Source organism: Zosterops lateralis (assembly GCF_965231275.1).
Source record: "Zosterops lateralis genome assembly, chromosome: 6".
NCBI classification, from domain to species: Eukaryota; Metazoa; Chordata; class Aves; order Passeriformes; family Zosteropidae; genus Zosterops; species Zosterops lateralis.
The window spans coordinates 22890100-22918056 of NC_139761.1; the positions used below are offsets into that span (position 1 = coordinate 22890100).

At 45.4% G+C, this 27957-nt stretch overlaps 1 protein-coding gene across 2 annotated transcripts; it reads left to right on the forward strand.

Moving 5' to 3' along the window:
* The first annotated feature begins 114 nt into the window (after nt 1-114).
* On the forward strand, nt 115-27893 carry NEK9 (NIMA related kinase 9). Of its 2 annotated transcripts, XM_083864340.1 has the most exons (23): nt 115-364; nt 1395-1424; nt 2168-2345; nt 5396-5451; nt 6309-6379; nt 10132-10237; nt 13185-13316; nt 14338-14448; nt 15007-15071; nt 16010-16060; nt 16796-16988; nt 18128-18272; nt 19251-19451; nt 19869-19915; nt 20722-20877; nt 21309-21417; nt 21958-22119; nt 22495-22665; nt 22878-22937; nt 23510-23700; nt 23929-24093; nt 24782-24994; nt 25389-27893. In XM_083864340.1, the coding sequence occupies exons 1-23, from the start codon at nt 176-178 to the stop codon at nt 25509-25511; spliced, it is 2925 nt and encodes a 974-aa protein (XP_083720466.1). In that variant the 5' UTR covers nt 115-175; the 3' UTR covers nt 25512-27893. The 2 variants fall into 2 exon arrangements, with proteins under 2 accessions (XP_083720466.1, XP_083720467.1); XM_083864341.1 differs by lacking the exon at nt 1395-1424.
* The last annotated feature ends 64 nt before the right edge of the window (nt 27894-27957 follow it).

The following is a 27957-nucleotide window of genomic DNA, read 5'->3' on the forward strand; positions in this document are numbered from 1 at the left end:
GTCGGCGTTGGGCGGGGCGGGGCCGCGGGGCGGGGGCGGGGCCGCGGGGCGGGGCGGGGCGCGGAGGTCGCGGCGGCGGCAGCGTTGGGAAGCGGTTCCGGGTCGTTGCGGGGAGCGGACATGGAGCCCGCGGGGCCGCGCTGAGGGAGCGCCGGGCCGAGGGGCCGCCGTCGCCATGTCGCTGGGCGAGTACGAGCGGCACTGCGACTCCATCAGCTCCGACTTCGGCAGCGAGTCCTCGGGCAGGGGCGGCTCCCGCGGCGGCGGCGGCGTGCCCGGCGAGCAGGAGGAGCTGCACTACATCCCCATCCGCACCCTGGGCCGCGGCGCCTTCGGCGAGGCCACCCTGTACCGCCGCACCGAGGTGGGTGGGGGCCCGGCGGCGGGAGAGGGGCCCCGATCCGCCGACCCCCGGGGGCCCCGAGGCCGCTCCCAGAGGGGCGGGGGCCGCTGCCGGGGCCGGGGCTTGGAGGCGCCGGTGCCCGAGGAGCCGCGGCTGGGCTCGGCCCCTGGGGTGAGCGAGAGCCCCAGGCTGATGCTGACAGCCCCCGGGGTGATGCTGGCAGCCCCAGGCTGATGCCGGCAGCCCCCGGGATGATGCTGGCAGCCCCAGGCTGATGCCGGCAGCCCCCGGGATGATGCTGACAGCCCCAGGGTGATGCCGGCAGCCCCCGGGATGATGCTGACAGCCCCCAGGGTGATGCCGGCAGCCCCCGGGATGATGCTGACAGCCCCAGGGTGATGCCGGCAGCCCCAGGGTGATGCCGACAGCCCCCGGGATGATGCTGACAGCCCCCAGGGTGATGCCGGCAGCCCCCGGGATGATGCTGACAGCCCCAGGGTGATGCCGGCAGCCCCAGGGTGATGCCGACAGCCCCGGGGATGATGCTGACAGCCCCAGGGTGATGCCGGCAGCCCCAGGGTGATGCCGACAGCCCCCGGGATGATGCTGACAGCCCCAGGCTGATGCCGGCAGCCCCCAGGGTGATGCCGGCAGCCCCCAGGGTGATGCTGGCAGCCCCAGGGTGATGCCGGCAGCCCCCAGGGTGATGCTGGCAGCCCCAGGGTGATGCCGGCAGCCCCCAGGGTGATGCTGACAGCCCCAGGGTGATGCCGGCAGCCCCCAGGGTGATGCTGGCAGCCCCAGGGTGATGCTGACAGCCCCAGGGTGATGCCGGCAGCCCCAGGGTGATGCTGGCAGCCCCCGGGATGACACCCCCGGCACCGCTCTGGGAACAGCCCGCACACAAAGTGACAACTCCAGCTCTCGGTGCCCGGGGGTGCAGGGTCTGGGTTTTGGGCACTGCCGGTCTCTGGGTCCCCTGAAGTTCCGTAGGGAGATGTGGATATTCTTCTGACGCTAGTAGACTACTCATTTTTCTGTTTTGTTCTAGTCACAGAGGACATGGGGGCATCTCATACAGGTAACTCGCGTGCTCAGCCTGTCAGTGTAATCAGGGGAGGCTGGATGAAAAGCCAGTCCTCCCGTTGCTCCCAACTCGTTTAATACCATCCAGTTCAATTGTAGTTGTGGTTTTAGCGGCTGTCAAGGAAAAATGCTTGATTTAGTTCTAAAGGTAAGTTCTTCAGTTTTTTTCTGGCCACCTTGAGGTGTCATGGCTCGGGCAGATGTAAGTAAACACTCTTCACTTGAGAGATCACTCATAGCATGGCTGACAATGTGTGTGGGCCTAACAAGGGCAAACTAAATCTAAATTCATTCTGGTTTCCTTATTGGTTTGTTGTGGGGCTTTTGTTTGTTTTGTTTTGTTTTCTTTAGGCTTTTTCCTTTGAATATTTGTAGCAGCTTATGGTTTTGTACAGTATCCTACAGTTACAGCATAAAAGATACAATGTTCTTTATTAAACAGGAGTATATTTAGTCTTGATCAAAATAAAACAAACCCTGTGTCTTTCCCTTAGTTTGGTGTTTTGGTTTTTTTCCCAGAGTGAGTGTTGGCCACCTAGAAAGATGGCTTCAGGCCATCACTATTTCTAATGACAAATAACAAACCTCAAAACTTAAGTTGTGAAGAATATTTGTCTGAAATCCATAAGAGACAGGAAGGTCTTTTACTTTTCCTGCTATTATAATTTCCTGCTATGAAGGCACACACTGCTCTCTTCATAACTGTGTTTTTAATTGAAAGCTGTTTTTGTGTTTCAGGATGACTCACTTGTAGTGTGGAAAGAGGTGGACCTGACCCGGCTGTCAGAAAAGGAGCGTCGTGATGCTTTGAATGAAATCGTTATCCTGGCGCTGCTGCAGCATGAGAACATCATCGCGTACTACAATCACTTCATGGATAACACCACGCTCCTGATTGAGCTGGAGTACTGTAATGGTGAGATTCCTGCTCCCATTTATAAACAGGTGGCTGCCATGTGTGTAGGTCACCCTGCTGCAGAACCTGCAGCAGGTATTTCTTGTGCAGTGTCATCTGGAGAGCAAAGGAGTGGAGGTGAATTCTGCTGCATAGCTCCTGAAGAAGAGACTGAGAGCCCTCCTGATTTGTGTCTCAGGTGCTAAAAAAAGAAGCCCAGTAGTTAGTGGAGGCAGTTTATGCAGTAGATGATTTCTTGAGTTTTCTGAATGGCTGGTGCACTGGAAGGAGTGGATTATTGGTGATAAACACTTCTAATGCACCTTGCTGTGTTCTTTTTGGAGGGCAGTGGGACAAGACCATGAGACTATCTGGGCCTCTCTACCAGTACAAAGCAGAGCTGTTTTTTCAGTACTGTTACTTAAACAGGCTTATAATTTAGCAATTATAAATCAGAGCTTAAAAATGTCCTGGTGCACTTGTAGTCAGGACTTTTTCCCACCTTCTGCTTTCAGCTTTTATATTTACTATTAAAAAAATACCCAGACAACAAACCTGGTCCATCTGGTGGTGGAGAAAATTTTAGAATTCTGTCCAAGAGTAGCTCAGATGGTGGTGTTTAGAGTTGCAGGGGAGGCAGTCCTAGCTCAGATGGAGTGATAGAAGGGTTTGCAATGAGGTTGTGACTAGCAGCTGCTCTTAGACAGCAGGAAGAGGAGCCCATGCACAGCTTACACTGCTGGAACAGGACACGTGCCTAGAACTGTGGTGTGGTCCCTGTTTGGATGAATTGGACAGCTCCCCAGGCAAAATACGGTTTTTGTAAGGGCTTGTGTTAAGCCTTGGCTCATCAGTAGAAATGTTTTTTTGCTGGAAAAGGCTATCATTGTGTTGTGATCACTTTATACAACAGATTGCTTTCACTGGAACAGGTTGGAGAGCACAACAGATTTGGGCAAAGTATTTTTGAAGGGTGTCAGACACCCTGGTTGGTAGCTTGGCCAAACTTGGTTTTTCTTCTCTGCTTTTTGTTCCTGTCGAGGGTGGAGTCCAGTACAAGCATAGGGGAATGTTAGCTCTTTGAGGCACCTTTTATTTTAGGTGTTCTCTTTCTCTGTGGATTACTTACTTGCCCTGAAAAGACTGCATGCTTGAGGCCATTATAAATTTGTTGGAGGGCATAAAGAAAAGCTGCGTAGTATTGATGTCTGTGCACATTTGTAAATGCCTCCGTTGGCTTTGAGATAATAACCAAGAAATGAGTGTATAGCTGGTGTTGCCTGAATGTGTCTGAATGGTAAAGAACAAGGGACATGAGAAAGAGGAAATCTTGTTTGGACTTCCACATAGTGGTTTTGCCGATGCATTAATAGTTGTTTCTTTGGCTTTTTTTTTTTTTTTTTTTTTTTTTTTTTTTTTTTTCACTGTACAAGCCCAAGATAATTTGTGAGTAATTTTTAAAGTAAGGCTGGACTAGTCACTGTCAGACACTCCTCAGAATCCAAAGGTTTTGCTGTTTAATTGGCTTGTCTCTTCTGAAGATCTAAAAAAGAATTTGTTGCCCCTATTTTACAGAGGAGGAAGCCAAATTATTGACGTATTTTCCTTTAGTTCCATGTGTATATCATGGTCCTGTGAGACTTGGATTTACCATAGGATAACATCAGTAAATACAAATGAAATATATTTGGGAAGAAATACCCTATAAAATACAGTAATTGAAAAGAGAATAACCTGTGTTGGAAGGTTAGATGTGATTAGATGAAACAAATACTAAATTAATTTGGTTTTTCTGTGTGTGCATAGAGGTATTGGTTATATGAGTCGAGCTAACTTGTCTCCCTGTGTAGGATTTTGGCAATGTAGTGCCTATTGTGCTGCTCTCTGGTTCAGAAAAGCTGCAAAAAAAATGGGAGAAAAAGGGAGATGAAGAACACAGTTGACTAAAAGCCTGCAAAGTTTGAATGGTTAGAAAAGACATTCATAAGAAGAGGCAGAAGTGAATACTTTGGTTTAAATGTGAATGTAGAGAGTGGTTTGTAGCTAATTTGTAAATGTGAACATAAGGCAGAAAAAAGAAATGTTGAGAAGTTACAGCAAGGCTGAATGAGAAGAAATTAAGTGAAGAGAATCTTAATTAGAAAAATCTTCCTAACATGGAAGTCTGAATTAAGTCCCTCAAATAGACAAAGGAGTCCTTGCAGCCTGTTTTGGACATTTACCACTTGACAGGCCCATGGAAATCATGCAGCCAAAAGCTGTCTTGCACCATGGGAATGGTCCTGGTGATCCATTATGATTAAGACATAATATATGATAATTGGGAATTGGAGTAGCAACAGGAGGTGATCAGAGTTTTGGAATTTACTGTTTGGGTGCTGATCTGACGTGGAGTTTCTCTACCTGCAGTCCTCAGCATCATTTCTTTTAGCTCTTCTTGATTTTCAATCTGCTGTCTTAAAGTCATGGGGTGCACTGAAGATTTCTGCTGATTTCAGGCTTCTGTTAGTGGTACTGCTCTCGTCAGTGCTTTGTGAATTCTGCACCAATGTGTTTGGCAGGGCAGATAAAGGAGAGGCCAGTCAGACCTGAGGAGTAGGTAGGGAAAGACAGTAAATTATGCTTTCAGGGACTACTCTGACTTAAAAATAGTTTTCTTTATCTTTTTTAATGTATTATTTGTATATGTAATGCTGAACAGGACAATCTCACGTGATTTGGTGTACAGCTAATACATGTTTATATACCCCGAGAAGGACTTACAAAAAATACGCAAAAAAAAAATGGGACTGCTGGCCAAGCTTATTGATTTGCTTTTCAGAGTAAATTAAAGGGTGATGTTAAAGAATTGTCTCTGCTTAGGCTTAGATACACCATTGAAGTTCTTAGATGGAAGAAGAACTTAATTTTGTGAGTGCCAGACCAGTTTAAGTGAAGAATGCTGAGAGAGAGCTATAGTGATTGATCAGATCTCTTAGGGGGTTTGAGTATTCCCAGCAGCACCTGAGCAGAGTAACTGCTGCCATTAACTAAGATGAACCTCTGTCTTTCTCATTGGCTTATAATTACAGGAGGGAACCTCTACGATAAGATTCTGCGACAGAAAGACAAGCTATTTGAAGAAGAGGTAATTTGGGATGGTTTGAGGGAGCAGTGGGGCTGGCCTAATGTTCTGGGGATCTGTAGGGTTATTTGAGTATTTCTTCAAATTTTTTTTGTTGTGATGGTGGGGAATTTCTGTGTTTATCTGGGGGCTGGCATCCTTCTGGTTCAATATTGCAAGCATTTATGGACTATCTGAAACTTCTTATTTTCCTTTTTAACTGTCTATAAGCAATATGTAGTTCCAAGGGAGAATAATGAAGGAGCTGGCTTTCTTCACCTTATCCTGGCAAACATTTAACTTTTAAACCTCCTTCTGTGTTTCTTCCTAGTGGGCCCTCACTTCTTTACCTTCTTAATAATTTTGTAGGGATTTTTTTCCAAGTAATTTCCTTGAATCTATCTTACTCTTCACTTTTTCTGTTTTTATTTTATTTAAACTTACTTTTTGCTGTCTGCTTTCACTGCATGCTGAGCTAATTAATGATTACACTCACTTGTCTTGTATAGTGACTTCTAAAGCTTTCTGGCTCATGGAGATTATTTAATGGTCCCAATTCATATTTTGGAGACTATAACTGTTGATGTTTCCCAAGTGGTCATTAGTTGTCATTCTTAGATATTTTCACTTATTGAATCTCTGATGCTTGTCAGGACAGACACTGTGAATGGAAATAGAACAATCTACCTATTGAAATAACTTTTTTAGAGATTTCCAAACCAGGAAATCCAAAAATTTTCATACTCCTGAAAGAGCATCTAAATGGTATGGTCAGACCCTCTTGCTGTGCCTCAGTGTGACAGGAATGTGTAGGGTTTTGGGGGTTTTTAATTTTTTTTTTTTTTTGAGCCTCATGTTATGCTTATATTCCTACTATGTAGATGGTGGTTTGGTATCTGTTTCAAATTGCATCAGCTGTGAGCTGCATTCATCGAGCTGGAATTCTTCACAGGTGAGTGTGGCATTCAGAAAGCTGAGGTAACCAGTGCAGTTCATGGGGGTGAGTGAAGAACTTCTTTGCTTCTTTGTTGAAAGCAAGCACTGAGCTTTTCTCCAAAGTGTAATAGGATCTCCTAGATGTTAAGAATCCCTTTTTTATTATGCTAGAAACTATCTTGTGATAAATGTGCAGGAAATCTTGTATTTGAAAACGGAACTGCAGCTGTGTGAACAAAGAGTTTATCCACACAGGAAGGAAGTAAATTTGCCCTTTATTGCGATAGCAGATAAATGATGTTTGTTAAAGTGGGTAGGAATAGCATTTACCACAGGCCAAAGGTACTTCCAACCTGTTCCACAATTAATAGTTGCAAGCCAGTGTGTGCATTGTTCTGTAATTCCTGGAGGTTAATGGTGATGAAGACTTTGCATTTGTCCATTGCGCTAATGTAACCCATGTGAAGATTTGTCCTGCATTTATCTGAATATTATTTCTTTGGCTTGTTACTTAAGGAGCTAATAGAGTCTGTTAGCTTGTAGTGGTAATTTTGACAGTTATTCTGAGATTTTAATGTGTAGCTAATTACTTTTTTCTGTTGCCCTTTTCTGTTTGGGAGCAGCAAATCTCATGTCTTACGTGTGTTTCAAGGAATGTTCTGGGGAATATTGCACATGTAGACAGCCACTTCCAGGACAGCTGGGTCATGTGCTGTGCTAACTTATGGGCATAGCTGTGTGAGGATGTTTTCTGTAGGACAGGATCCTGGCTGCTGCCATTCTGAATCTTTAGTAATTGGCAAGCCTTGCTAATGAGGGGTTGGTAGTCTTCACTCAGTAAAGTAGTGCCTTAAGCTTTTGGCCTGAAGCAGATGTCATGTCTGTCCTGCTTTGCAGTGATTTCCTGCTTACCACCTCTGAACGTGTGTGGCCCCAAATCCTTCCATAATAATGAATTGAACAATTATTTAAATGTTTGCAGTGATTTCCATCTGCTGCAGACATTGTCAGAGTGACCCAGGACTTTGCGATGCCCCAAGTGGATGAATGCAAAGTGCTGCTTTACTTGATGTTTTCCTGATCTACACTGGGAAGTTGTTGATGGTACGTTAGGAAAAGAGGGTGTTATGAAGTGTTGGCCATGAAAAGCATATCATACTGTGGGGACTTCTCTCTATTTTCCAGCCTCTTGTGTTGATCTGTGAAACTACACACAGATTACTCTGTCTGGGAGAGAGTGTTTTCTATCAGTTTTAGAGTTCAGTGTTTTTGTGGCCATCAGCATTTTGATCTCTTGGGCATAGTATGTCATAGAATCATGGTATCATTAAGGTTGAAAAAGACCCCCAAGATCTCAAGAGTCCAACCAAACACCACCATGTCAGCTAAACCATAGCACTAAGTGCCATGTCTAGTTGTTTCTTAAGCACTTCCAGAGATGGTGGCTCTGCCACTTCCTTGGACAGCCCATTCCAATGCTTAAAAACCCATTTAGTGAAGAAACTCATTTGATATCCAACCTGAACTTCCCCTGGTGTATCCTGAGGCAATTTCTTCTTGTGACAACTGTCACCAGTTACCTTGGAAAAGAGACAGACCCCCATCTTGCTGCAACCTCCTTTCAGGTGGTGGAAAAGAGTGATAAGGTCTCACTTGAGCCTCCTTTTCTCCAGGCTAAACCCCCCCCAGCTCCCTCAGCTGCTCCTCATCAGACTTGTGCTCCTTCACCAGCTCTGTTGCCCTTCTCTGGACACACTCCAGCACCTCAATGTCCTTCTTGTACAGGGCCCAAAACTGGGGCCTTGCCAGTGCTGAGTATAGGGGAACAATCCCTGCCCTGGTCCTGCTGGACATGCTTTCCCTGATACCAGCCAGGATGTCACTGGCCTTCTTTGTCACCTGGGCACACACTGGCTCGTGTCCAGCTGCTGTTGACCAGCACCCCCGGGTCCTTTTCTGCCAGGCAGCTCTCCAGCCATTCTGCCCCCAGCCCGTAGCACTGCCTGGGGTTGTTGTGGCCAAAGTGCAGGACCCAACATTTCACCTTACTGAACCTCTGCAACTGGCCTCAGCCCATCCATCTAGCCTGTCTAGATCCCACTGTAGAGCCTCTCCTACCATTCAGCCCGTCAACACTCCTACCCAGCTTGTCTTCAAACTGACTGAGGGTGCTCTCAATCATTGATAAAATTTTGCTCCCAAAACATTGATAAAGGTATTAAACAGGACTGGCCCCAACACTGAGCCCTGGGGAACACCTCTGGTTATGACTGCCAACTGGATGTGGCATCCATCGCCACTGTGCTCTGTGCCCAGCCACACAGGCAGTTTTTAACCCAGGAAAGAGTGCACTTAGACAAGTCATGGACTGCCAGCTTCTCCAGCAGCCTGCTCCTGCATCTCTAAAATTTCCTTAAAGTATGTCCAGCCTTCCTAAACTCATTTGTTTTCAAGAGCAGTTTCCCAAGGGTCTATCTGAACTATTGTCCTGAAAAGACCAAAGTCTGCCCTGCAGAACTCCAAGGTGTAGAGGTTTTGTTGACTCCCTTCCTTACTTCACCAAGAATTTAAAACTGTCATTTTGTTGTCACTACCTGAGACGACCTCCAACCACCACATCTCCCACCAGCCTTTCTCTGTTCAGAAACAGCAGGCACTGCCCCAGTAGGCTTTCTAACCAGCTCTGTCACAAAGTTATCTCCCACACCCTCCATAAACCTCCTAGACTGCCTCCTCTCTGCTATGTTGACTTTCCAGCAGGTTAAAATCTCCCACAAAAACTGGTGATCATGAAACATCAGCCAGCCGCATCAGCCAGATGAGATTCTGGCTCTTCATCCTGGTTGGGATGTCCTCCCCCTGATTCTCACCCATAGGCACCAAGCCATGTTGTCACTGATCTTGGGCTCTGTGCAGTCAAAACGCTCCCTAATGTACAGAGCCACCCCACTGCCTCTCCTTGCCCACCTGTCCCTTGTGAAGAGCTGCACTGCAGCACTCCAGAGGTATGAGTCCCCTCAGCACATTTCCATGATGACAGCTGTGTCACAGATTTCCTGCTGAACAGTGGCTTCCAGGTCCTCCTGTTTGTTACCCATGCTGTGTGCATTGGTGCAGATGTACTTCAGCTGGGCTATCGATTTCACCCTCAACACTGGTGTGCAGCCTCATGTCTAGCCAGCCTGGTCTTATCTCCTTCCCCTATCAAACCTACACTAAAGCCTTCTCAATCAGGTTAGCAAACTCACGGGCTAGAGTCTTATGTCATGTTATAAAGAGTTCTTCTTGAGGGATAAGAACGTTATGGTTAAGTTCTGGAGTGGCATCTGTTTCACACCCTCCATGTATGTGTTTATATTTGCATACATACATATTCATAGCTACACTTATGTTTTTAGTGAGCTCAGTGTCTCCTGGCTTGGATCTATTTATAAAACTAGCAAAAATAAGACCTGCTCAATGACCTTCATACAAGAAGAAACTGAGAGGGGGAACTATCTTTGATCAGTGGCCTTTACATAGGTATCTGAGCCTGAGCTCTTGAAACTGTTGTGTTTGTGTGGAGAATGCAATAAAACAGGGATAACTGCAGTTACTGCCCTGGTACCTGGGGCAAAATTGCCTTTGCAGAACTCTGTGTATGTATGTGTGACAGAGTGCCGGCAGAGTAGCAAGTAGCTCATTTTGGGGGGAAACTATAGTAATGTGTGGAAAGCTGTGAAATCTGGAAGCATATCTGAGTGTTTGAATTTCTTTTTCTCATTTCAGGGACATAAAGACATTAAATATCTTTCTAACCAAGGCAAACCTGATTAAATTGGGAGACTATGGGTTGGCAAAGAAGCTGAACTCTGAGTACTCTATGGCTGAGACTGTGAGTATCTGCCATCTTTGTGTGCAAACTGAGTTATGTTTTTCTTTCATCTCTGCACGCCTTGCAGAAGACCAGGAACACTGTACATTCTTGCTGCTTGTTTTCTGTTACTTTCCTTTCCCTCACCCCTCAATTTCTGTCAGTGTTATGGTATCATAGAATTAAGGTTGGAAAAGACCTCTAAGGTCATTGAGTCCAACTGTTTACCCAGCACTGCTCTGTTCACCACTAAACTATGTCCCCAAGTGCTGCATCCACAGGTTTTTTTGAACACTTCCAGAGATGGTAACTCAACTGCTTTTTTGGGCTTCTTGTTCTAATGCCTTGACACTTTCAGTGAAGAAATTTTTCCTAGTATTTTATGTAAACTTCCTCTGGCACAACTTGGGGCCATTTCTTCTTGTCTTGTAACTTATTTCTTGGAGGCTGACACCCACCTCTCTACGACTTTACTTCCTAACTTTATCTCACTAACTTTGGCATATTTGATGATGTGTTGCAGCCTGGAGTTATCCTTGTTACCAGATTACCTTTTAGAGGTCTGTCTCTCTGGAAAGCAGTAGTAGACTAAAGATAGGTGCCATTATGGGAATAGAATTGTACCAGAGCTAGAGTAGCCATGCTAGAGAGCACTGTTCTTCTTTCCCCTAGGCATGGCACTTCTAAAGGTGAATCTGTGTAACATGAAGGCAGTGCTAGCTGAAGGACAGAGGCAGCATTATAGTCACATCAGAACAATGCTCTCCCTCTGGGCTGGTTAAGGCCAGCTTAACAAATTTAGTTTTGTCATGCTGCTCTGCTAGCAGGTAAATTTTGCCTCGGGTGGATCTGAGCTTAGATGTGTGTGCCTGATACTGCACTGTGCCATAGGCATGTCTCAAAACTCTTTAATATTCAGGCTCTGAACCAAAATATGAAGAAGCAAGAAAGGCACTTGTGTTTTTATGGTAACCAGATGTATGGTTTATTGGTAATGTTCCTAAAGGGGGGAAAAGCTTTGTAGGAGAGATGAATTCTACCAGAAGGCTGTCAAGCTTGGCCTTGTTCCAGACCCTGCCAAGAAAGCATTTTTGCAGCCAGTTATGACACAGAGTAAGCTGTATTGCAGGTACCTAAGGTTCACTGTGGATTTCTCAGCTCCATTAATTTCTGTGGTGAGTGTTAGGCTTGGAAAGGGAGACATTATCTGAGGTTCCTATCTGCTAAAGGCCTTTTTTATAGTTTGGGACACAAGCCAGCTCACAATTCCCCTTACTCGGCTGTATTATTCAATTTAATGCCAGGTGTTGGTCTTCTGTTAGGATGTGTAGTTAAATACTTGCCTGTTCCCTTCCAGAACATGAACACTATTGTGCAGTTCCACTGTAAGTGGGAACTCGAGGCTACTGCATAAAGCCATCACTAGGCTGGGCTGCAGCAAAGCCACTTCTGTTTTGTCACAGTTTTCATGACCTTCTGACTTTCAGAGGCAGTTCGGTCTGTGCTGTGAATTTCCAGATTTGTTTTTGCCTGTGTTGTCTATTCATCTATACTTACTACACCTGCAAGCATTGTTTTTTCCTTTTTCATGTATGAAAGGTTTTGAACTACACACCTTCAACCATAATTTGATTTTTATATGCTGGCTATACTCTGGTCTAGTTGCTCAATCTGTAACCTAATGACCAGTGGCAGACTGGAAGTAATTTTTTTTGGAAATGAGTGCAAAACATGTTATTATCAGTATTTGTAATTGTAGCAGTCAAATTGTGATTTTTGTAGAATGTTCACATCTTGCTTACTAAACATTGATTTCTTAATTTATAATTTTCTACCGTTTACCAAAGAAGATACAGAAAACATGTCTGTCTTACAGAGAGCTTACATTATCCTTTGCTTTAAAAAGGTTTAGGTGCAGTGTCCTAGTTCTTTATGTGATACTCAAAAGCTTGGGGCTTCTAAACCTTCCCATGGCTGGGGCTCGTGTAGCTCTGTAGCAGTCACGCTCTGTAACAGGAAATGGGAGGAGATGGCACATGCTGAATGTGCCCATTAGGTAGCCAGTGTTCTTGCAGAGTCTCATGAAGGGCAGGCTTTGTAGTCCTTGGAGCTTTGCTGAGAGAGTTGAAAAGAGGTCATCTATAAATATTGCTCCTTTTTCTAAATTCTGTCTTACTTTGTTTTGATGTCTAGTTCCTTTCTAAGGAGTGAGCTCCATTCATCTGGAAGCTTCATTCTTATATCTTTTATCATGTTTGTTCTGTGTCTCCTTCTTGTGACTTTGAGCTAAGCCACTACTTCTGCAGTACCTGGGAGGCCTTTGTATTTATGTGAAGGGTTTTGAATTTTTTTGTGTGGTTGGGGGTGTTTGTTCTACACAAAACAATTGTTCAGGAAAGTCCACTTCTGAAGTGAAAGTCTTTTGGGTGGGACTCAAGCCAGCTTTCTACATACTGACCCAAAAAGAACCCTTCTTTTCTTTTGAGACAGAGCAGACTTTGTCCTGGCAGTATCTTGTGATTAGAGTGGCTCCATAGCTAAGATCTGGCATCTGTATTTGGAAGCTTTGCTACATCTTTTTTTCTTCAAACTCATGTGATGTTTTCCATATGCCTGGTCAGTACTTGTAGCCCTGATTACCTCTAAATGGTGTATATTTAAGAGAGGGGAAAGTCCTTGCTGTGTTTTTGTGACTATTACTCTAGTGGGAAGTATGTACCACATCAGGTACATGAGAAGACAGGTGACTAGGATCTTTTAGGAAGCTCAGGACCAGACGGTTTTGTGGATGACTTGGGAAAAAGGATGTTTATTGTTTTCCATCCCTCCAGCACATTAGGGAGGTATATCACTTCAGTGCTGTGTCAGATCAGTGTCTAGCTCTGTCCTGTGTGAACATAATGGATACAGAGCTCCTGAATTGAAGGCTGTGGGATCATTTCTGATTTTTAAATGTTATTTTTCCTAGCTGGTGGGAACTCCATATTACATGTCCCCAGAACTCTGCCAGGGTGTGAAATACAACTTCAAATCAGATATTTGGGCTGTGGGCTGTGTCATCTTTGAGCTGCTTACTTTGAAGAGGACCTTTGATGCTACTGTAAGTCTGCAAACTAGTATGGACTAAATAACCTTATTTTTTATTGTCCCAAGATTCACACTTGGCTCATAGCTTTCTTCAGTCCTGTTTTTCTTTCATTGTTGTTTAAATCTGCTAGTTAAAAAACCAGTGGCCTGAAACTGACACCTATAGCCAGATGAAATGTCTGCAAGATTCTCCTTACCCTTTGTGCAGATTTCCCTTCTTGCAGAGATGGAGCAGCCTCTCTGGCTTCTGCCAAACCCACCCTTGTCTGCAGCCCATGTTTACTAGGTACAGAATAATAGCTGTGCTAATTTGTATCATGGTTGTGAACGAAGTATCCTTTCCATGACAAGGAGGAAGTTTGTGACTGTGTGCTCTTTTAGCATTACTGGTCACAAAAGTTGTGACTTTTTGCTCCTTTAGCATTACTAGCTGTGAATTTTCTGTGTAGCATTCTGTAACAAAAAGTTCTGGCCTTCATATTTCATAGGATGTGATCCTGTCAAATCCTTTGTCAAAGCTTGGTTGTAAGAGAAGTCTGGTCAAGCTGGCATAGGGAGGGTGAAAGGAGCATTGCTGGCTGTCACATGTAATTTGCTAGCTTCTGCCATGTGATGGGAAAAGCTGCTAGTTGCTGTAGGCAAGATTTTGTAACCCTGAAAGAGAAGGTATGAAAATACCATCCTTTCCTCACTTTTTCCAGTGGTGGCTCTCTAGTCCCCAGACACTTTGCTGCTGTACTGTGTTTAATGGCAATATGCGGCATAGGAGATTTCATGCCAAGAGAAGCCTCTTCTCCCTGCACTGTTAGAGAATTTGGGGAAAAGCCGGATGTTGCCACTAAGTCCTGGCTATCAGCGGTACCATTTCTGTAGGAATTGTTATTAGATTTCTGGAGAACCTGCTAGGCAGGGAAGAGGGGTGTGTTTGCTATCAGAGATGGAGGAAGAAAATAGCAGCGGCCTATAGCATCTCTCCCCGCTGGACGCATTGTCCAATTTGGTTCCATTATGGCTGGTTTCTGGTTTCTGCCTAGAATCCCCTGAACCTTTGTGTGAAGATTGTACAGGGAAATCGTGCCATGGAGGTTGATTCCACTGTCTATTCCTGGGAGCTGATCCAGATGGTGAACTCCTGCCTTGATCAGGTTGGTGATACACTTTCTAACTTTCAGATACCCTTTCCCAGCTGTTTCAACCATGGAATTCAGGGGGGAAGGGGAATGACATGCCTGTCTCAGTATGTGAGCTGTTGATGCAGGGTAATTTTTGTGAGGCTTGAGACATCACTAAAGCTGGGCTTTCTGCAGTCCTCTGAAAGCTTTGTCTCAGTCCTGCAGGCTCTGGAGGTGTGTTGGGTTTTCTCTGATGACAAGTATTTAATGGGCTGGCAGAAGCAATTATTTTTTGATGCAGTGCTCTGGAGGTAGGAGCATCATCTCAGTACAGTCTCCTAGGGCTCTGGCTTTCTGTAGGGAATTGATTTATTGAAAGCAAATGTAGTATTAATACCTGTGGAGCATACAAGTCCCTCCTGCTTGTGGTGTTATCTCTATTTATTCTAAATATTTGAATTAATTCCTTCCCCTTCTGAAGGGAGTCAAGGAAGGAAGTCCATGCAGGCTTGAATGAAGTCTTCTGGCTCGAGATTTTGTTGTAGGTGATGAGTATTCCCCAGAGAATTACTTCTTACTTCCTTCTTTCAGGACCCAGAAAAGAGACCCACTGCAGATGAATTGCTTGAACATCCCCTTCTCAGCAAACGCAGGAGGTAATCAGATGCTCTTGCCTGAAACCTAGATGGCTGACAGGGAAAACAGGAGGATTTGCACAGACTGGTGGTGTTCATACTTTCATAGGAATGTCCTTAAGTGAATTTAGACTGATGTGAGGCAGATATTTAAGCACTTCATTCTCTTTAGGGGAAAAGTGCCTCTTTGCAGTCTTGTTGCCTGATCTGATGTTCTGTTGGTGCATGGGGAAGGTCTCTGCATCCTTAGAAGCTGTTGTGTTGGGAACCTTGAAGTATTCCATTCTGAGACTTTGAGGAATGCTTCTTTCTACTCTTCAAATTTCTGTGTATGAAGAGTCACAGAGATCCTCTTGCAGTCATTGGAAAAAGCCATTTTGAATATATATATTCAAAATATATGGATCATTCACTATAGAGACCCTCACTTTTTCCTTTTGTTGCCTCCCTCTTTGGGAGAGACTTGGATTGAAAGTGGCCCATTTTAGCTTAGTTTGACCATCAGCCTGCACACGAAAGGTGGACAATAATTCTGGGCTGTTTCTATTCCACATAGGTTTAGTTGGGAACAGCAGACTTAGTCCTTTGCACCAATGCTCTTTTGCTTGGTGATCAGCAGAGTTTGAGTTTTGTCTTGCTGTATGCATTGGTAAAAGCCCAAATCCTGGTAATATTTAGCCATTTAAGATTATTCTTGTGCAATGTGGGTATTGGTTGGCTGCATTTTCATACAGATGTAGTTTGTTGTCCTCAGCTCTTCTAGAAGTTTGTTAGCTGTGTGGTACATTACTTCTGCCCTACTTACTGTGTATTGCTGTGAGCTGGTAAACAGCTGCCATGTTTCCTCCAAGAGGCAGCAGCATTTTGTTGGAAAGAAAAACAGTCTGTGTGTGCTGCTTGCCAGTAAATTGCATAGAGCACTGTTGCTGTTTCCTAAAATCCTTTTTCTCTCTTGGCAGGGAGATGGAAGAGAAAGTCACGCTGCTTAATGGGCCAAATAAGCGACCAAGGTAATTATTTAGACATGTGTTTGAAAGGAAGTATGGAGAGAACAGCTCCCCAGAGAGGAACTGAGAGTGTTAGCCTGTGACAAACTTAATGGAATACTGGAGTTTAGAAGATCCCTCAATGCTAGAAATTTGACACGGCACTTGCATGATTATTGTCCTGTGTTTTACTCTGCCTTTTGTTTCCTACTTATTTGTATGGCTGGAACTGTACCTCAGCAAGTCCCATCCAGCTGTAATCTGTCCTGCTGAGGATGTAATCTTTACAGCCTACATATCTGAATTGTAATGTAGATCTCTCCTTTCACACAGATTCCCCTCAGCAGGAGGAATATGACTGTCTGAATCATGAATATTACATTAATATAAATATCTCCTATAAAACCTGGTACAGCAGAGGTTCAACATAGTTCCCAACAAGCCTGTAAGCTGGGTTGCTCTGTGAAGCAGGTAGCTTCTGTGACATGTATAGCTGGTTCTCTGTTATTTATCAGATAGAATTGGACCATTTTTTCCTCATAAACTTGGAAGTACTAACACTATCTGAGCACCTTAGGTGAAGTTGTCCCAGTTCATGGGCTGTTCACAGTTTGCTGGAAGAACAGTTCTTGACAATAAAAACCATGAATGGATGTGAAGAAGAAACTGCTAGACAACAGCAGGAAAATGGGTGATGACAGACAATTCAAACTCATTATTAAAAGCATGTGTGTTTTGTTGGGGGGGGGTCTTGTGCAGGTCAACTACCATGAATGAGGCTCCCATTGCAGTGGTGACCTCACGCACCAGTGAGGTGTATGTTTGGGGCGGTGGAAAGTCCACCCCCCAGAAGCTGGATGCCATCAAAAGTGGCTGCAGTGCACGCCAGGTGTGTGCTGGTAACACTCACTTTGCTGTGGTGACAGTGGAGAAGGAGCTCTACACCTGGGTGGTAAGTGAGACAAACTGCAGGAAGCGGGTAAGAGTGGGAAAGGAGGTTTCACATCTACTGGTGACCATTCATGAGCCTTTTTGAATCAGATAGGCAGGAAGCTTGGAAAGGGATAAATCTGACTGCAGTGGACACTGAGGCCATCTTGGGCTGACCCAAGTCTCTCAAGGATAGTGTGTTTCTGGGAGACATTTTCCGTTGTGACAGGAAGTGTCTTGGAGACTTGCTGTGCACTTGAAGTTTGTAGATGATGGTCTCATAGGCCCAAACACTGAGTCAAGCATCTCTTTGTTCCATTCCTGACTACTGGATGTGCAGTGGAGACTCAGTGATTCTCTGTTGGCTTTTCTATTTTTGAGGAGGGTTTTTCAAGATCAGAATGGGTGGGGTGAGTTACCTTTTTGTAATAAAATTGTCATCTGCAAGGCAACTTGCATCTGAAAGCAGAGGGATCTTATGCTAAACAACTCTGCTTTTTATGATGAGTGGAAATTCTGGAATAGTTTAAAGTGAATAAAAAATGTCGGCATATAATGCATTTTAAACAACTGCACTCAGTCTTCTCAGGTTTAGATGGTCTGTGACATGGAGGTGTTCTCCATCTCTAGGCTTCCATGGGTTTTTGTATTGATTATACAGAATCTGTTAGAACAGATTAGAAGATAAGTCAGTGAGGAAGGAAGAAGATCCAAATAGGAGGAGAGCAACTTGGAGTAATTTCAAGATTGCTTGTTTTATTTTTCCTGTATAATTGCTATGTTCGGCCATTTCAGTGACATTTGTTTCAGGTTATGCATTTCTTTGCAGCCATCAGGATTTAGAAAAGTAGTTCAAAAAGCTGAAGGATGAATTTCAGTCCTGCAACAGGGAGCAGGTTCTGTAGCCTGGCAGGTGAGAAAGGAGCAGGGATTCCTCATCAGCTGCTGACATGAGACTGGATCACTCCTTGTTAGTGCATCGGTGCCACTGAGGTTGTTGTCTGCTGTATACACAGGGATAGCCGTCTCTTCCCGAGAGCAGACTGAACATTTTCTCTTGCTCCTTGCAGTCCTCTGTGCTTTGCTTGAGGTGCTGTTAACCATTGATGCCATCTCTGGGATTATGTAAATGTAACCTCACCAGGTGTTTCTGTCTTGCAGAATATGCAGGGGGGCACCAAGTTGCACGGGCAGCTGGGACATGGAGACAGAGCCTCCTACCGGCAGCCAAAGCACGTTGAGAAGCTGCAGGGAAAAGCCATTCGCCAGGTGTCCTGTGGAGATGATTTCACAGTGTGCATCACAGGTGAGAGCTACAAGTCCCTTGGCTCAGGCTATTATGGATGTGTAGGCAGTGACAACTCCCCTCACTTTGCTGAGCTGTTGGAGGTGTTTGCCTTCACCATCAGATTAGCACAGCTTTGTGCACAAAGGAGAAAGACCCGTGTGTTACTCATCCCTCGGTGTTGAGGATAGTACCAACATTATTACATTTGGGATAGATTATATCTCAACATTTGAGATAGATCAACATTATTACACAGATATTGACTCCCAAGAAGGAGGGGATTTTGATAAGGATGTGCTCCTTTTTGGTGATAAAGCTGGGTGTTGACCACAAATCCACATGTCTGTGCAGAATCTCTGCTTTTACCAGTGCATATGTTGCCTCCATACATGCTTGTACTAAAGACAATGAAGCCTGAAGTCAAGAATGTAGATATGTTTGAAACTTTCTTTAGACTGTGTGGAGAAAGAGTCACGCAGTGATGAAAAAATAATGTGTATCTAGGATTTGCTGTTTAATTCATAATGCTTGACATCTGGTAGCTGTCTCTAGTCCCTGCTCATACTTTAAAGGATGTGTTAGGTGTGTTGTTGTCTGTTGTAGAAGAATCTGACTCTTGCTTTATCCCTGCAAATGATTCTCAATAAGGTGGTTTCAAGCTTATTTTGCTATTGCTGAAAAGGCAGAGATTTGACAGACATGAGCTCAGGTGGTGATTTTAAGGAAGGAATGACTTAGATAGCCATAGAATTAATTTGTGAGTTACTGTTAAAGAAATTGGCAGGTTCAACCAAAGATTTTTTGGCACTGAAGTAGCTGCAAGTTGTCATGTAAGATCCATCTAAACATGAACATAAAGGACTCCGTAGTCAGACATTCTTCTGCATTAAAGAGGATGATTTCAGAAAAGAAGTTGCTCTGACCCTGCCCTAAGAGGTTAATATGCAGCCTAAGATGAGCCCCATGTGCTGACCAAGCTTCTCTTATGTTCTTCAGATGAGGGCCAGGTGTATGCCTTTGGCTCAGACTATTATGGATGCATTGGTGTTGACAAGGCTTATGGTTCTGAAGTGCTTGAGCCCCTGCAGCTGGATTTCTTTCTTACCAATGCTGTGGAGCAGGTCTCATGTGGAGATAACCATGTGGCAGTGCTGACCAGGAACAGAGAAGTCTACACATGGGGCTGTGGGGAGTACGGTAGGTAGAGTCTCCCTGAATCCCAAGGGCACTGGGACGTGCCTTCCAGAAAGTGGCTTGGTGCAGGTGTAATGCAGGGCCTGGGTGAGGGCTGCCTGGTATATACCCTGGGGGGCAAAAAACATTGTTTCTTTGGGATTTTCTTTCCTTGTAAAAATGGGGAACTGGAGACTGAAGCCTTAGCACTTTACTCTGGAAAGCTCTAGGGTGCCACTTGGCTTCCCTGTGGGTAGGGCAATGGTTCTGTGAGTGGGGTTGGATTCCCTCGAGGATTGGCAGGTGATGATGGATGTAGGGGAGCAGGGAGATTCTAGTTCTGTAGGGATATTATTTTAGGACTATGGAGAAACAATACCAGTTCTTAGATATGGGCAGCTGGTGAGGCCATTTTTAACTGCAGTATTTTCATTGATGCAGGACGCTTGGGCTTGGATTCAGAAGAAGATCACTACACCCCTCAGAAGGTAGGGCTGTGACTACTTCTCAAGATCTGCAAGGGCATAAATCCAAATTAGTTGCTGTTTAGAAGTGCTATCTCTGAAGCTCAGGTGTTTTTTCTGAGACATTATAGAGTTTGCAAGGGTTTTAACTTTGCTTCCTCACTTAATTTTGCTTCATTTCTCTCCTAGAGATCGTGGCAGAGTCATACCACTCACAAAACAGACAGAATCATAGCTTAGAGCTTCATTTCTCTGATTTCCATGATGGCAATGCCAGCTTAATGTTGTAGAAATCATAGTGAGAAATACCAAATGGCTTTCTGTAGAGGAAAGTCACAGCAGTGCAACTACTGTGAGTCTTTTAATGTAATATAATGAGTTAAAGATTAGTTGAAAGTAAAACCCTCTTGAAATACAGTGCTGAGGTAACTGGAGTATTCCAACCCACTGGGGGTTAGAAACAAATAAGGATGTGCCTGGAAGCCAAAGATCTTTATCACAGTATGACACCCACACAGCACAGGCTCAGACCCAGCCCTGCTCATCTAACTGGGTTTGGTGTTTATAGAGCCCATATGGCCAGGCGGCCTGTCCATCATATTTCAGGTTCCAGTGCTGGTCACTGGTGTCTGCCTTGAATATCTGCATTGTGACCAGAGTTTCCATGCTACAGACTTTATGGTATTCTTACACAAAATAACTGTACTGGCTATTGATAGTGTCCAGACTAGCTGTGCCACTGTTCTACCCTCCTTTGTTTTCCATGTGCCAGCTTCCATGTAATAGGTGTTGGGATTTTTATTTTCTTAGGATGTATTTCTTCCACCTAGGTGGATGTTCCGAAGACCTTAAACATTGTGTCCGTTCACTGTGGCTGTGATGGAACTTTCCTGCTTACCCAGACAGGCAAAGTCTTGGCATGTGGACTCAACGAGTTCAACAAGCTGGGCCTGAATCAGTGCACATCAGGGATAATCAATCATGATGTAAGTGTATTTGGATCCCTGGCTCCAGCTCCCAGCAATCAGTAGTATATGGGGAAATGGAAGTCCTGTACCAAAGTGTTGATTAGCTTTGTGCCAGTGCTTTAATTCCAGTCAAGACAATGCATACTGAGATTGTGGGAAGAGGCAATTTGTTCCTCAGTTTTCTGTCTGCCCTGTGGGCTTATGTCAGATCTGAGGTAGTGAAACCAAGTGAGCTGCTCTGGTGACTTATCCAGTGATGCAGATTCTGGCAGTTTTTTATCATACTTGTTTTAGGACTGTCTTTAGGTTCTAAAACCTAGACTTTAGGTCCATTAAACCTAAACCTAAACTTTAGGTTTAATATTGTGGTCAGACCTGAACTTGCTTGAGTAGTCTTAGCTGATGAATGTGTGATTTTTCACTCTGTGCTTGCCCACGTCTTTTGTCAGACATACTGTGAGGTGCCATATGCCACTTCCCTTACTTTGGCCAAGCAGCTGTCCTTCTACAAGATCCGTACCATTTCTCCAGGGAAGACACACACAGCTTCTATTGATGGTGAGAGCCTTGTGCAGTAAGAACTGAATGCTGGTTGCTGAATTACATTACATCAACTTTGCCCTTTCAGCCTGGCCCTTGACACTAGGGGTTTTGCTCTTGGTAGCAAGGTTTATGCCTGCTCCAGGAACTCAGGATTCCTTTTTTTTTCAGCAGTCTGGTTTCCTAGCCAGCTGAAGCAGCAATGCCAGCCTTCCTGGTTTTTTTAAAGGGGAGAAAAAAGGTTTTGGGAAGAATCATGCTCTGGGCTAGCAGAGAAATCATTTATGATCAGCTTGGGCTTTGCCCAAGTGACATCAGTCAGAGAGCTGTGAGGAGTTCCAGCCCCAGCATCAGAAAAGGGAAGCAGTGGGGGAAGGAACTGGGGAGGCATTTCCAGACAAAACCCATTCCTTTTGTCTGGCACTGTCCCCTTCCCGCCTGGCTGGCCACTCAGCAGAGGCATTCCTGTTCATGGGCTGTTGCTGCCCATGCTGTGTCTGCATGGATGCTTGCAGAGCTGGGCCCTCACTGTGACCGTCTCCTCCTTCCTCCTCACAGAGCGAGGCCGCCTGCTGACCTTTGGCTCCAACAAGTGTGGACAGCTTGGTGTTGGGGACTATAAGAAGCACCTGGGAATAAACCTGCTGGGAGGCCCCTTGGGGGGTAAGCAGGTGATCAGGGTTTCATGTGGAGATGAATTCACCATAGCTGCTACTGACGGTGAGTGAACTTTGCCAAGTTGTGCTAGGTTACTTTAAACTTAATCTGCAGAGTGGTTCTCTAGCTCCCACTGATCATTTCTTTTACCAGCCCTGCAGTGCAGCATTGAAATAAGGAAATCCTCTTAGACTGGGGCCATCTTGCCCTGTTAATCGCCTCCATGCAGCCCCAAGTATTTGCTGTCACTAATGCTGCAGAGTACTGACTTGGTTGTTTCCTGTTAGGTTTGTTATTGGTTTGTTCTCCGACTGTCAAAATGGAGCTGGTGGATTAGATACTTCGGGATAGCAGTTACAGCAGAAAGACTGATCCTTACAGTAATTACAGGCTGAGACAGAGGGAGGGAATTGAGTCTCTGAATTTCTGTCTCCTCAGACAACCATATCTTTGCTTGGGGTAATGGCGGGAATGGGCGTCTGGCAATGACATCGACTGAGAGAGCTCATGGCTCAGATATTTGTACCTCGTGGCCTCGGCCAATATTTGGTTCATTGCATCATGTCCCAGACCTGTCGTGCCGTGGCTGGCACACCATCATTATTGTTGGTAAGTGTAAATTTAGGGTATAGTTTTGGGGTCTTGTTTATGATGATATATTCTCTTCCCAGGAGAGTATAAATGTTGCCTGAGAACAGCCCAAATTTCTGGGGGAAATGTGGCAAGCTGCTCTGAGCCATAGGCCAGCAACACTGGCTTTGTAAGAGTTATCTTGATTTCTGTGTGGCACTCTAACTGAAAGCATGCTTCCCTCCTTGCAGAAAAGGTGTTGAACTCCAAAACAATACGATCCAACAGCAGTGGTCTGTCCATTGGTACTGGTAAGTAACCTGACATGGGGAGCTCTGGTTTAAGTCCACTCAGTGGTTAGTTTGAGTAGATAAAGTTTAGTCCTGCAGCATGGTTTATCTATGTTTGAAAGGCCTCACAGAAGAGCTCAAAGGGAAGAAAGCTAGTCGGTTCCATGCATGGGAAGGGATGGCCCAAGCCTGAGGAGGCAACAACTGCAATAGAGGAGAAACAACATGGGTGCAGAGAGGCCTTTGTAGTTGAGGAGCTTCAATTTGTTAAGGAAAAGTTGAGAGGAATTCACTGAAGGGAGCTGATATGGGAAGGGGCTCTATGGGGCCGTTGCTGTAGAGATGGAGTCCAGTTTCTTGGACCTGTGGGAGACCTGGGGCAAGAAACTGCAAAAGACTGCTGCACAGAAGCTCTTATGGAGAGACCTGCAGAGAGTGTTAGGAGATAAACTGCTGAGGGATATAATACTAGCATGTGCTCTCACCATGACCATACAGTACAAATTCATGCATCTTCTCTGCTCCATCCGGGGTTTGGCAACAGGAGTAGCATAGGTGGGGAAAGGTATAAAGTTTTCACTTTTGTTTACTAGTGGCTCAGAGCTGCACAACTGGGGGAGGAGAGGAAGAGGATAATGAACAGGAAGCAGAAACCCCCAATCCCAGTGGAGGCTTTCGGGGAACCATGGAAGCAGATCGTGAGTTGGGGGGCTGGATCAGCACTACAGAAGCTAAGGGAGGCAACAGTGCTGACAGCAGCTCCTGCCCTGGCTGGCTGCGGCAGGTAATGTGGTTTTTCAGAAATGCCTTAAAATGGGGATCTAGGCTGGGAAAACTGGGTGGCCCCTTCCACCTTTGAGGGATACTGATAGGTTCTTAGAGGCATGTTGCACAGAGCCCTTAAGGCTTTGTTGCCTGTTTAACCACAAGAGGGTGTTGGTGCATCGATGGAGAAGATGAAATGACCTGCAGGAAGTTGGCAGGCCTGACAGAGCTGCTTTTGTGTATCCAGGAGCTGGAGAATGCTGAGTTCATCCCCATGCCTGACAGCCCCTTTCCTCTGAGCATGGCATCTTCAGAGCCTGAGAAGGAGACTCTTCCTTACCAGAAACTTCAAGGACTCAAAGTGGCCTCTGAAGAACCTGTTGGATTAAACAAGCCCAAAACAGACCCCTGGGTAATGTTATCAAAGTGAATGCTTGGCCAAAAGCTCTTGGGGACCATAAATGGCAATGTTTGAATTATGGGGACAGCTGAGAAGAGACTGTTGGATTGGCTTAATTCACCTGGATGAGGAAAGGGGGGCTGGTGACAATCAGAGATGATGATGCTGCAAAGAGAAAAAATCCCAAGGATCTAGAACACAAAGCTGATTCTTGGTCAGATTTAAAGTAATGAGATCAGTTCTATGGGAAAATGTGTATAATGCAATTGGAAAAAAAGAAAGAGAAGCCAAGGGCTCAGAGACCTAGCAGAAAACAGAAATTTATAAAGCAGAATTTGTTGTGAGATGGGAAGAAGAATTGATATAGAAAATCAATGAGAAATTACAACCTGCGAGACTACCTAACTCTAGGGGTTTTCTGTCCCAAGAGGAGGCACAGATCCTATGCTTAGGGAAATGGGGGTAAACCAGATGGATTTTGGTGATAGGAGGACAGGAACAACCTTCTCAGGAAAAGGAGGAAGCTAGTGACTTTGTATCAAAGACAGAAGGAGAAGTAGCTTGTTGACCCTGCCTGCTAGAAGTTTGTCAAGTCGGGAACAAGCTGGGATAACACTCTGGACATGTTTTTTTCTTGTGGCATATACAACTCCTGGCTTTGCACTCAAACCTGGCCTGACTTCCTTCCATGTCTCTGCAGCCTACTTGCCTGAGTCCAACCTTACCATGTGGTGAAGGGAAGGATGCATCTCCTGGTGCAGGCTGCATGTGCAGTGCTCTGCAAGTGGAGGTGACACACCTCCGAGGCCTGGTTTTACAGTGTCTGGATGATCAGAAGAAGCTGCAGCAGGAAACTATTCGTCTGAGTGCCCAACTCCAGCGGTTCTGCAGGAAGATGGAGGAAATGCAGCAGGTAAGAATCTGTCATCTGGGTGCATATCTATGCTCAGGGCTCACCATGCTCCTGCAGGTTGTGGAGGCTGTACAGAAGGAAACAGCTCTTAACAGCCATCTCTATCAGAGCAGAATTTACTGGGACTAAGAAAGATGCCTGTTTCTTATGTAAGCTGCTGATGCAGGCTCTGACAGTAGCAAGACAGGAATGAAGCCAAGAAGAGTTTCCTCTGATGACAGCTTTGAAAGACATAGGATTTACCTTTATTTCTCCTGATGAGAAGGGATGGGCAGTCAGATGTTGTGAAGAGTCACAAATGGCTATGGAGAGTACAAACTGGGCCTTGTGCAGCTTCTAGCTTTTCTGCAGCTAATCCTGGTGCTGTTTGGGTAACTGCTATGTGTATTGACAGGTGAAGGTTCATTCCAAAGGAACACAGACAACCAAAGAGGAGATGGAAGTGGATCCGAAACCTGATGTGGATTCAGATTCCTGGTGTCTCCTGGGAACGGACTCGTGCCGCTCCAACCTCTAGTCTCCTGAGCCCACTGGGATCCATCTAACTTCACAGCACACTAACCGAATGCAGAGAGCGGCTTTTCTGGCGTCAGGTCACTCGCAGACAAGGAGCGAGGCCGGAGGCTCCAGAGCAGCACCCATGTACGTTTGATATGAACTAGGAGTGAGTTTGAGAGGGGGAGGGCCCTTGAGCTCTAGGCCAGCTCAGTGATTGAAGCAGCAGCAGCTCCTCTTTGTACCTTATCTGTCAATTCTGCACGTGAGGCAGAACGGCCCCATTATGGCGATGGCTCCAGTAGCAGCTTGTGGCCCTTTCATTGTTTCACTGTTTCCCGGGAGCTGCCTTTGGGACCCCAGTATTCATCACTGCATCTCTAGATGAGAGGAGGAAACATGTTTTGTACTGAAGCTGGCTGAACCCTAAGACTCGCCACCTTCGTTTCAGAGGGGTGAAGGACTAGGATTCTCTCCTTACCACATGGTAAGGCCCTGCCAGAGAGGCTGCTTCCCTCTGTTCAGGTGCAGAGGGACCAGCGAATGTATCATTCTGGAGGCACTGGAGATGTTCCTCTTAGGGAGATAATAGTAGACAGCATGTCCCTGGCCTCGAGGCATAGCTTCTGGCCATATGGCTGTGTCCACTGGTCTGCATAGACAGAGTTTGAAGGCTTTATTCTGGGTGCCGAGGGCTTTCCAACTTCCAGGCAATGCACCGAGATGAGTGAATCAGGAGTTTCCCGTAGCAGTAGTGGGGAATGTCTGAGATTGGATCTGTAGTTCATTATTTCAGACCACCTGCCTCCCAACTAGATGCCAAGCATCTGGGCCTCAGACTAAGTTACCCATTTCTTGCCCCAGCTGTTCAACTTGGTTTGGGTGCCAGAGTTTCTGGTTTCTTGGCATAAGCCTGTAGCTGCTCCCTGCTTGGCTTCTCTTCTGCTCAGTCCCTGTGCCTACACTCTGTGTGGGTGTGGGAAAAGTCTGTGTTTTTCCACTCAGTGTTCTGATGAAGCTGGAATGCCATTTCCTACCCAGAATAGGTCACTACTGCAGTGGTCACAGGATGTAGCCTTCCCCAAAGACCATGAATGATCAAATCTCAGTCTGGAATTCACCTTCTTTCAAGAAGTGAGAAGCTTTCCCAAGAAGATTAGAGATGGGAAGAGGCATGGTCTGATGCTCAAGATTTACTCATTTTCTGTTAGAGAATGAGGTTAATTTTATTCCCCTTAAATTTATTACCAATCTGACTTTGAAGTAAAGTTTATGGGATTGGTAGGATCCCTGGGATCAGCTAGCCTCCCCTGCCTTACGTGGTGCCTCCAAGCAGTCCTAAGTTTTCTCACCTTTATTGTGAGAGTGGGGTTATGATTTCATCAGGCTTAAATGATCCCCATCAATGGCACGTTACTAGAATTGCCTTAGGTCTACTGGAGGTGGATATCATTTCACCTCTGACAGACTTCTTTTGAGAGACTCTTCCAGGGAATCCAGCATTCCCTATTTGTCTCTAGAAGTGGATGCCAAACCATTTGCTCATGACATAATGCTCCTTAAATACTTCTTTGGTGCCTATTGCTAGTATCTGGGAGCTGAATCAAGTGCTGTCTTCCCAATGCAGTGTCCAGGGCAAGGATTGTTCCAGTGTGCCTGTCCACTGCTACCAAAAGCAGGGCAGGAGGAGAGCCCTCCTGGAAGGTGAGAATCAGGTGCCCTGGTACAGCCAGGCTTGTTTGCCCTTGCGACTCTGCTCTCCTTTCCCCCCACGTGCGTTGGAGCCAGTTCTCAGGTCAGGGTCCCAGCTTGAGGGTCGTTGGTCACATGTAACAGTGCCTTTGAGGACTGAAAAGTTGAGCCTGAGCCATGTCCAATAAGCAAGCACCAAGCTGATGAGAGTCGCTCTCCTGCAGTGCACTGCTATCCTCATTTCTCAATGCTCTGCAGTTGGGAAGCTAGGTGCACAGACTGGATTCCCCTTGGATCTAGTGGAGGATTAGGGTTCCCAACAGAGGATGCCCTGTGCTCCACAATCTCATATGTGCCTTAGAGGATTCACGCTATCCAGGTTGTGCCTGTTACAGACCACGGATTTCACACCAGCCAGCTATGCAACAAAAAAAAGCAGTTTAAAGGTAGCACATTTTTCTTGGGCTGAAAACAGAAAGGCAGGCAGGCAGAAGTGCCTTTGAGCAGTTTCAAACCCTTTTTACTTCTTCCCTTCTTGCAGTGCTAGCTCCATATGTGTTGGTCTCCTGCTAGTGTTGCTACTGAGTTGTTGTAGTGGAACACAACTTATGCCTGCTCTGACACTCTGGCTGAAAACTAGTTTGTCGTTGTCTTTGAAAGGTTAAAGGGTGGAGTGGTTTGGAATTTCTGTTTAAATAAATGTTTAAACTCATTCTCCTGTGTTTGAACTCTTTCTCTTGTCTTTTTTTTTTTTTTTTTTTTTTTCTCCAAGACAG